General features: G+C 39.7%; 1 protein-coding gene across 1 annotated transcript in view; it reads right to left on the bottom strand.

The window, feature by feature from the left end:
• Positions 1–12,026, bottom strand: part of LOC124117763 (NACHT domain- and WD repeat-containing protein 1-like) — a 32,964-nt gene that overhangs the window by 13,715 nt on the left and 7,223 nt on the right. Inside the window, exons 4-9 of the mRNA XM_048393473.1 lie at positions 10,959–11,192; positions 10,517–10,637; positions 8,159–8,269; positions 5,566–6,978; positions 4,601–5,304; positions 2,836–3,013 (exon numbers count right to left, since the gene is read on the bottom strand). Coding sequence (XP_048249430.1) covers positions 2,836–3,013; positions 4,601–5,304; positions 5,566–6,978; positions 8,159–8,269; positions 10,517–10,637; positions 10,959–11,192 — 2,761 coding nt within the window. The remainder of the gene's footprint in view (positions 1–2,835; positions 3,014–4,600; positions 5,305–5,565; positions 6,979–8,158; positions 8,270–10,516; positions 10,638–10,958; positions 11,193–12,026) is intronic.

Consider the following 12,026-nt stretch of genomic DNA (forward strand, 5'->3'; position numbering starts at 1 on the left):
TAACTTAAGTACTGGCTTCCATACCTTCAGCGCTGTAAAAAATTACTGTAAAGTGTTGGCTATTGTTTATCACCTATCAGTGCCAATCATCTGTAGACTTCCCTTGGTAGTTTCAACCTTTTGTGTTTTCCGCTTTTTGTTATCTTATTAATTTTGTTGTCCTTGCATATACATATATATATGGTCTCTGCCTCATGGCATTCATTCACCTGATGAAGGAGTAAGCATATACTCCGAAACGTTTTGTTCCTCATAACAAAGAAGTTCACATCCATATATTCTTTTCCTTACTAATTACTAGTTACTATTTTTTTCTGTTCTAGATTCTGCATAAGTTTAGACATGTTGATTGGGCAGTCACGTAGTTTAACTGACAGGTGGTAATTCAGTAACCAAGTCATCATTATTCGTTTGTAATGTAACATGAACACGGCCACACTACACTGATTGTTTCCTGAGTTCAGAGTACCCGAAAATAGGACGTCCTTTAAGAATATTGGTTCATTAGATCAAAATTGCCATCTAAAAGTATTAAAACATGTTATAAGTATAATTGAACTGCACTGAAATGTAAATGGAAAGCGTCCACGGAACTTGTTTATCTGTCAAAGTGTATGGAAGTGATCAGTGTTAATGTTTGCTTGTAACTGCACTAATCTTAATCACGACCTTCAAAAACATTACGTCATGTCTACAAATACAGAGACCGTATCGGTATATGGTCTCTGACAAATACTACAATACATATTGAACACAGACCAAGTTTTTTTCTGACGATCAGCGTTTCATTCGACACCTGCCAACAAGCACGAACAATAATTCGCAGGAAGAAAATCGATAACGTGCATCACGTGACATACACGTATACACAGCTGCTAGGCTGCAAGACTAAGGAAATATGGAAATGTAGTAAAAAATTCATTCATGAGTTGGTCACGTTTTCAAACTGTACCAAACTGTCGACCTGTCGATTGATTTGTAAGCACTGAAATAGCACATATATACCAGCTAATCAGTTGTTAATCTGTGTAAGGGAATACACTTGACATTTGAGTCGGAGCAAAGAAGCAATAATCACCTTGATACATTCAATTTCTTAAAGTCGGGAAGGAAAAACAATAATTACGTCTATTTTATGCGACATTCTCAGTTGTTCTAATGTACATCTACTTTCTACAAAGAATACATTATTCAAACAATATTAAAACAGAGTTATCTCCCCTTATCGAGTACTCGAGTCCTTCATAACGGACTCGAGTCCCACTAAAACCGACCCGGCCCCGAGTACTCGAGTACTCGTTGAAGCCCTAGTTCAGACAGCTGCAATCCGACAGACACCAAACCAGTGAACCAATTACTACTGGATTCTGATACTGTTAAGTTAGGGAACTCTGCACAGCAGATTGCAACATCACATATATGGCCCCAAACAAACTTTGAAACCCAGGAATACAATACTGGCAACTTGTGGGGTCTTTTTGATGACTTGACTTGGGGCATGACTAAATGTTTTCTGTTGCAGGAAGCCGTTTCACAGCCAGGCAGGTACAGCATGGACACTGTATGGATTTGAGTGTGGACCAGTAATCAATGGTTGACAGCATGAGCAACACTCCATGCCATGAAGGTACAATGACACACAGTCAGCCAGGTCAATCATTGTAACCACACAACTCTCTCTGTAGGAGACTTTATCACTAATTTAAGCATGGTACTGGGGACATAACTCTCCTGGAACACGTTTGTGGGGAATTATATGTGGAGTTAAATGCTAGTATTTGACACACCTTTGGTTCAATATGACATATTACTTTTGATATGCAACAGAAGTCACAATATTCATAATCGTGTGTCAAAGATCAATGTAAATCAATAACAATGTATAAAGAAGACAAAAGGTGAGCAGGGCTCACTACAGTCTCAATTAAATCAGGTCTAAGTTAGCACTTCTGCTAAACAAAGATCTGAGGATCTGAGGATACCCAGTATGGATCACATCAGACCGACCTTTCACAAACTGTGACCAACAAATGGAGTGACTGACAAGAAAGTCAGCATTCTTGATTAAAAAATTAAAACTGAACCAAAGAACATTCTGGAATGGCTAACAGATGGCAAATATTGTATGGATTCAGTCATAAACCATGTAACTGTCGTTCGGAATAACCTATGTTAAATTTTTCAATTTTGCATGATTAGGAAACACAATCCGACAGTCACTTTCCTGATCTGGTAAGCGACGATCTAATTGGTCGAATGAAAGGTTGTTCTGACATGACCCGTTATGGGATGTCCTCAGATCTTTGTTTAGTGGTACAACAAAGATCTTATTATAATAAGATTTGACAGCTGAAGAAAAATTTTAATATTGGAGATAGAGTGATGCCTTAACTTTTGAGCCGGTTTCTCTTAAAAAGCACAACAATATAACATAGGCATGATTAAAAGATGCACATGCATGATCAGCAAGCTTTGCTGGATACAGTACACTCGACATGAAAAAAGCAACATTTTCCAAGAAAATCCACATATCGAAATCAAACTTTTCATGGCATCTCTCCTATTGATATAGAAACTGTCCCTAAATCTGAAAAGAATTCATGCAGTCGTGTTCATGTTATAGGTCACACAGAAAGTTTTCCTTGAAAGGACAGAAGGATGGAAAGAAGGACCACCAGAAGGATGGATGGAATTGCTTGGTATAACTATATACCCCCTCCCTTTATGTCGGGGGCATAAAAAAAACATTCACAACTCAGATGATTAATACACAGGTATGCAAGTGTGTCAAAAATGAACAAAACATTCTACAGGTTCCCCGAGATGTTGTCTTACCAAGGATGTTGATGTCCACATTGATGGAGCTGAGGAGGCAGCCCCCGGGGCTCGGCATGGTCTTCCCCTGGGGTAGGAGGTGAGGGTGGTTCCCTGTGCTCAGCCAGGAGTGGGCTGCCTGGACTAAGCCTGTGATGTGTGGGGACCCGCGGTACTGGGGGCCCAGCTGGGACACAATCTGAGAAGGCAACATGAAGAATACAGCATGACCTCATACACTACTCTCAATACATGTACTGGTCCTCAATACACTACACTCAATACATACACCACCCTCAATACATACAATACACTCAATACATGTACTGGTCCTAAATACATACACTACACTCAATACATGTACTGGTCCTCAATACATACACTACACTCAATACATACACTATACTCAATACATACACTACACTCAATACATGTACTGGTCCTCAATACACTACACTCAATACATACACCACCCTCAATACATACACTACACTCAATACATGTACTGGTCCTCAATACACTACACTCAATACATACACTACACTCAATACATGTACTGGTCCTCAATACATACACTATACTCAATACATACACTATACTCAATACATACACTACACTCAATACATGTACTGGTCCTCAATACACTACACTCAATACATACACCACCCTCAATACATACACTACACTCAATACATGTACTGGTCCTCAATACATACACTACACTCAATACATACACTATACTCAATACATACACTACACTCAATACATGTACTGGTCCTCAATACACTACACTCAATACATACACCACCCTCAATACATACACTACACTCAATATAGTACTGGTCCTCAATACATACACTACACTCAATACATACACCACCCTCAATACATACACTACACTCAATACATGTACTGGTCCTCAATACATACACTACACTCAATACATACACTATACTCAATACATACACTACACTCAATACATTTACTGGTCCTCAATACACTACACTCAATACATACACCACCCTCAATACATACACTACACTCAATACATGTACTGGTCCTCAATACACTACACTCAATACATACACTACACTCAATACATGTACTGGTCCTCAATACATACACTACACTCAATACATACACTATACTCAATACATACACTACACTCAATACATGTACTGGTCCTCAATACACTACACTCAATACATACACCACCCTCAATACATACACTACACTCAATACATGTACTGGTCCTCAATACACTACACTCAATACATACACCACCCTCAATACATACACTACACTCAATACATGTACTGGTCCTCAATACACTACACTCAATACATACACTATACTCAATACATACACTACACTCAATACATGTACTGGTCCTCAATACACTACACTCAATACATACACTATACTCAATACATACACTACACTCAATACATGTACTGGTCCTCAATACACTACACTCAATACATACACCACCCTCAATACTTACACTACACTCAATACATACACTACACTCAATACATGCACTACACTCAATACATGAACTACACTCACTACACACACTACACTCCTTTTGGGTAAAATTTGGTTACATTGTACATTTTATCAACATCCTTAAAGAGGCAGTACATAATGCTGATATCTCATATAAGAAATAAACAACTTGTGGTCGTTAGTTTATCATACAGTCTGACAAGATCAAAAGAAGTACAAGAAGGTGATACAGATTTAAAAGCCAATGCAATGATCAGCTATGCATATATACACAGACCTGTGTTGCCAAGTTAGATGCACTTCTCCGGATAAAGTCACTGCCAAGGATGAGGACATCATTGACAAACTTGATGTCATCGTAAAGGGCAACATTGTCAATGTCTCCCGTGGAGTCCAGACTTGCCATGGCCTGCTTCATGTCATTGAGGACATCAGTGAGTGACATGGCCTGACACATGCCATAAAGCCAGCTGAAGTTACAGGCAACAGTGCTGTGGAATGTGGCAAGGTCGCCACACTTGACCAGGTGGTAGGGCAGCTCCTGCAGTTTCCTCACATTGTAGATGTTTTCATACTCTAGGGGCTGGGCTGGAACTTGTCGCATGGAATGAGGGTACCAGCCTTTCTTGTTTTTATAAAGTTCTAAAGGCTTCTCCAAATCACTCCATTTCCCTAAGAAATACTCTGCCAGTGCAGCATGGAACGTCTGCTGTAAAGATGCAGGTAAATATCTCTGAGCTGCAACTTCTGAGAACTGGCGATGGTACCAGTTCACTACCACCTTGTTGCCAGACTGACGCTCTGTCAAGTACTCAGAAATGTCACTGCGAATCCGTTTCCATAGCAACGGTGGCAGACGTATTATGTTTGGGTCGGGAGGGAGGTGATAGAGATATGTATCCTGCAGAACATCATCATCCAGAGACAGCAAGTCCTCCATCTCCGTGTCTCCCAGCCCTTGACGGGCAGCACACAGGTACCCTTGGGAGAATGCAGGGTCACACTTCAGCACATACAATTTTGACATTGCCGAAATTAGGGTACAATAAAATATGTTATTATCGATCAAATTCAAAATTTTATCATTGTTGGATCTTATCATCATTGATGAAGTACCATCATTCAAAAGAGAAGAAAATATAAACCCATAACATAAACTTATACATCAGTATATATGATCTTGTTGTAAATGCACTATATACATGCAGGATACTTGAAAATGTCTAATAGTTTACAACTCACCGAACGCTTTGCTGGCAATTACAAAGCCATGTGATCGCTCCATCTTGTCAAACAGTTTATTGATGGCTGCCCTCACTGTGTTTCCAACCTGAATGTCCGATAAGGGAGTGAAGGATTTCCAGGTGAGAGCTTCATCAACAATCAACTTCAGGAACAGGGGCTGGGGACATTTGGCAAAGTGTTCCATTAGGAAGTTTTTCTGAAGTCTTGTCAAGCAACGGCCTTTTCTGCTACACAGGCCCGACACCATCTTTCCCCCAGCTTCTTCTGAGAAGACTGAGAGCTGAACATACTGTTCTGTAAATGGAAGGTGCTGCTGGATGTTCTCAAGGCAGTTGTTGACACATGGCATCATGGACACCAAGATGTGGACATCTGGTGGGGTCTTTGTGGGCAGCCAGTTGAAGGTGTGAGCATGATCCGAGGGCAGTAGCTGATCCACAGAGTCAAAGATGATGACAAGTGGTTTGTTGGAAGAGTTGATCTTCCACAGAAGAGCATTGAAGTAGGAGAGGAGATACTGGAAGTCTGTGTTTAGATCTATACCAGAGCCTTTGGGGACATTGTAGATGTTCCAGATTTGCCTACAGATGCTGACAAGAACCTCTCGTATTGAGCTTGACATAGGAGATGTTCCAAGGTACCGTACAATCAAAACTGATTTAGGAATCCAGGAACTAGAACTTTTAGCAATTTGTGCCATGAGCGCCGTCTTTCCACTTCCTGATTTCCCATGGATTATCACTGGTCTCTTGAATGACCTCATAACAGGAAGCTGAATTTGTTCAAGCTGAGGGTTCTTTGAAGGGTCAGAATCATAGTCATCAAAGGTATCACCCAAGTGGTATTTAACTCCCATGGAACCAAGAAAATCCTTCATTTCCTGTGACTGTTTAATATTACCATCTTCCACCTCCTCCTCCTCAGCCTCCTCCTCCTCAGCCTCCTCAGCCTCCTCCTCCTCCTCAGCCTCCTCCTCCTCCTCATACCCATCAACAGATGAAGGCTCATCTTCATCCGTGTCCTTGAATATGTTTACAACCTTGTCCAGTTTGTCCTGAATGTCTTTTAGCTCCTCTTCTCTACCAAAGAATATTTCACTCTTCTTGACACTGAAATGAAGATGATGGAGAACCTCAGAGTAGAGGCCGTCATCGGCATGTGATGGCTGTAGGTCAAGGCTGGCATCAATCATCTCCTCCATACTGCTCTGGAAGGTGGCACAGAGAGTCTGTAGGTAGGCCAGATGTCTGGGGTCCTGGGGGTCGACACACTTGTCAGTCCACTCGATATTATACTGGTGGATCTGACTTGAGGCCAAGGCATCAGGTATCTTCTTTAGGGTCAACTTCTCACGCCGATCCTTCACCTTCATGTCAACTTTGCCCTCATTATCTACGTCAGTGAACCTCCCTGTGAAAGAAACATGCTGAATATTTTGTCACTGCCATGATCATGGTGTGATGAATTTCTGTGTCCCTGCTGTCATACTATTCCTATCTACAAGACACACTGGCCATTACATAAAGAAGAAATAAAACTGCCACAACTTGATATAGGGATATACTGTTTCCATAAACAAGGTAATAACACTTTGTATGGACATTACCATCTTCCTAAGGCAAGGGAGGTAACTGACTGTAAAAGTCCACACAGTACCTATGGGCTTATATCATGGCTGTACAAATGGCTGTAATATATGGCTGTATCTATGCAAAGTCCAATCAAAATCATGTAACGAAATCAACATCCAGTTTTTAAACTAACATGCAGATTTCGGTCAATTTTATGATTTGCAAAGCATGTGTCCTGCCCATTCGGTATCAACAGATTTCCGGCTTTTTATAAAGGTGCTCACAGGATTTGAGGCACTTTGTGAAGTAAGACCAGTTTTATCACCATATAGATTTTAATTATCGATCAGATCGTCTTGACTGAGCACTGCATTTTTGTTTGAAGCCAACAACAAGAGTGGAATCTGATTGGTTAATGGGAATGACATAGAAGTGACATAACCCGTAATAACCACTGGTGGCAATATGATCGAGCCACAAATTTCCAGGTTGTTCGGAAAGGGTGGAAACTAGACTTTTATAGTCAGTTAACTCCCCTGCCTCGGAAGACGGGAAATTACCAAATACTACAACAATCTACAATGTAACAAGGGACAAGTCCAAATTTACTACACAGGTACCCACAACCCTATTACCCGACCCTACCCGCTGTAGGTCTCAAGAGATGGGTACAATATGTCTGATTGGGAATAGTTTGACCATAGCCCTGGAAAAATGTATTTAGGTTCACTAAAAAATGATCTGGTCATGTACACACTGAAGTTGACTGAAGTTTTATCTGTATGCAAACACATGAGAGACTGAAGTAACCCATGCACAGTCAGAAAGAAATACAAACATTAGTCACTTGTAGTGTAACCATGGAGTTATAGCAATTTTTTGCCATTAAACAATATATCACGTGACTAACCACGGGGTTCGGGTATTCCTGTGGGTACCTACTCAGTACCCATGTGATTCGAGTACCCGAGTTACCTGTCCCAGCCCTAAATGCAACTACTTGAGGCATGAAGACCTACAGGCTAGAGGGTGCTGCACGTTGATGTTGTGGAGGACACGGTGGAACACAACAACTTTGTTGTCCGTCTTGGCTGCATCCAGAACTCCGTCACATATCTCACTCTCAGTCACTGTAATAACACAACATAGGGCACATATCTCAGTCACTGTAATAACACAACAGGTCACATATCTCAGTCACTGTAATAACACAACATAGGTCACAGATCTCAGTCACTGTAATAACACAACAGGTCACATATCTCACTCTCAGTCACTGTAATAACACAGGTCACATATCTCACTCTCAGTCACTGTAATAACACAACATAGGTCACATATCTCACTCTCAGTCACTGTAATAACACAACATAGGTCACATATCTCATTCTCAGTCACTGTAATAACACAACATAGGTCACATATCTCAGTCACTGTAAAAACACACAACAGGTCACATATCTCACTCTCAGTCACTGTAATAACACAACATAGGTCACATATCTCATTCTCAGTCACTGTAATAACACAACAGGTCACATATCTCACTCTGTCACTGTAATAACACAACATAGGTCACATATCTCACTCTCAGTCACTGTAATAACACAACATAGGTCACATATCTCACTCTCAGTCACTGTAATAACACAACATAGGTCACATATCTCAGTCACTGTAATAACACAACATAGGTCACATATCTCACTCTCAGTCACTGTAATAACACAACATAGGTCACATATCTCACTCTCAGTCACTGTAATAACACAACATAGGTCACATATCTCATTCTCAGTCACTGTAATAACACAACCATGGTCACATATCTCAGTCACTGTAATAACACAACATGGTCACATATCTCAGTCACTGTAATAACACAACATGGTCACATATCTCAGTCACTGTAATAACACAACCATGGTCACATATCTCAGTCACTGTAATAACACAACATGGTCACATATCTCAGTCACTGTAATAACACAACATGGTCACATATCTCAGTCACTGTAATAACACAACATGGTCACATATCTCAGTCACTGTAATAACACAACATGGTCACATATCTCAGTCACTGTAATAACACAACCATGGTCACATATCTCAGTCACTGTAATAACACAACATGGTCACATATCTCAGTCACTGTAATAACACAACATGGTCACATATCTCAGTCACTGTAATAACACAACCATGGTCACATATCTCAGTCACTGTAATAACACAACATGGTCACATATCTCAGTCACTGTAATAACACAACCATGGTCACATATCTCAGTCACTGTAATAACACAACATGGTCACATATCTCAGTCACTGTAATAACACAACATGGTCACATATCTCAGTCACTGTAATAACACAACATGGTCACATATCTCAGTCACTGTAATAACACAACCATGGTCACATATCTCAGTCACTGTAATAACACAACAAAGATCCATTTCTCAGTCACTGTAATACCTGACATAAGTATCGATCCATACAGTACCTGACATAAGTATATATCCATACAGTACCTGACAAAAGTATATATCTTTACAGTACCTGACAGAAGTATATTTCTATACAGTACCTGACATAAGTATCTATCTATACAGTACCTGATATAAGTATCTATCCATACAGTACCTGACATAAGTATCTATCCATACAGTACCTGACATAAGTATCTATCCATACAGTACCTGACATAAGTATCTATCTATACAGTACCTGACATAAGTATATATCTATACAGTACCTGACATAAGTATCTATCCATACAGTACCTGACATAAGTATCTATCCATACAGTACCTGACATAAAGTATCTATCCATACAGTACCTGACATAAGTATCTATCCATACAGTACCTGACATAAGTATCTGTCCATACAGTACCTGACATAAGTATCTATCCATACAGTACCTGACATAAGTATCTGTCCATACAGTACCTGACATAAGTATCTACCCATAGAGTACCTGACATAAGTATCTATCCATACAGTACCTGACATAAGTATCAGTCCATACAGTATCTGACAAAAGTATATATCTCTACAGTACCTGACATAAGTATCTGTCCATACAGTACCTGACATAAGTATCTATCCATAGAGTACCTGACATAAGTATATATCTATACAGTACCTGACAGAATTTTCTATCCATACAGTACCTGACATAAGTATCTATCCATACAGAACCTGACATAAGTATCTGTCTATACAGTACCTGACATAATATCTATCTATACATTCCCTGACATAAGTATCTATCCATACAGTACCTGACAGAAGTATCTATCCATACAGTACCTGACATAAGTATCTATCCATACAGTACCTGACATAAGTATATATCTCTACAGTACCTGACATAAAGTATCTGTCATATGCTGGCTGGTCAAGGTGTCCGGTCAGGTGAGCTTCCTGTGCCAGTTCATGATAAAGTGACTGAAGTGTCCTTTCAACTTCTCTCCATCTCTTCTGGTCCTGAAAGGAGCCAAGTTTTTATGCACCTGTTATCAAATGTACAACATGAGAAGGCTATGTTAACAAGCCTGGAGCTCTCTATTTTCCAAAATGTGTCTGCACCAAATTCCAAGATACTAGCACATTTCAGACACTGGCTTAAAAGACAATAAGTAGATATGGAATGTCAAACATCACACAAGATTATAAGGACCTATAAGTCAGAACATAATCAGTGGAGGTTAAATGATCATGCTTTTATTACCAAAAGTACATAAAAAAGTAAATCAGTGTGGCTTATCACAGCTACTTATTTTGGAAGGAAATCTTGTCAAGACTTACTTGTTCTTGAAGATGCTGATTGGCTGGATCTGGGTCATTGTAATGAGGTAGAAGGTTTGTGATTGGCTGTATCTGGTAGACTGGCGGTTCAGCATTGTTGTCAAGGAGATACCATTTATCGAGGAGGTAAATGTCCTTACCCATTGCCATGGCAACACGATGAAAAACTTTGAAATCGGTGACAGGCACAGTGGCTGGTAAAGGGCAACTGCCATATCGATCACCGAGGAACACCTGCAACACAACATCAAACCTCAAGGAACACCTGTAACACAACATCATACATACAGGAAGACCTGTAACACAATATCATACATTAAGGAACACCTGCAACACAATATCATACATTAAGGAACACCGGCAACACAACATCATACATACAGGAAGACCTGTAACACAATATCATACATTAAGGAACACCTGCAACACAATATCATACATTAAGGAACACCGGCAACACAACATCATACATACAGGAAGACCTGTAACACAATATCATACATTAAGGAACACCTGCAACACAATATCATACATTAAGGAACACCGGCAACACAACAACATACCTCAAGGAACACCTGCAACACAACATCATACATTAAGGAACACCTGTAACACAACATCATACATTAAGGAACACCTGTAACACAACATCATACATTAAGGAACACCTGCAACACAACATCATACATTAAGGAACACCGGCAACACAACAACATACATTAAGGAACACCTGTAACACAACATCATACATTAAGGAACGCCTGTAACACAACAACATACATTAAGGAACACCTGCAACACAACATCATACATTAAAGGGCAAGTTCACACGGAAATGAACCTATTTTTCTTGTACTTTTTCCACATTAAAAGTGTTAACCTAGAAGTGTCATAGACAAAAATATAAAAATATCACAATTAATTAACATATTTTTCGCATTAAAACGATTTATATTTTTCACATTTACCAAGTGTTCTATTTCCACAACATAAACACCATGGCTTATGCCCCTTGCAATATGACGTCATTGGTGCCAATTGATAAACATTATGACGTCATCATGCTTT

The sequence above is a fragment of the Haliotis rufescens genome, unplaced genomic scaffold, assembly GCF_023055435.1.
Source record: "Haliotis rufescens isolate VD_foot unplaced genomic scaffold, xgHalRufe1.0.p SCAF_12, whole genome shotgun sequence".
Classification (NCBI taxonomy): domain Eukaryota; kingdom Metazoa; phylum Mollusca; class Gastropoda; order Lepetellida; family Haliotidae; genus Haliotis; species Haliotis rufescens.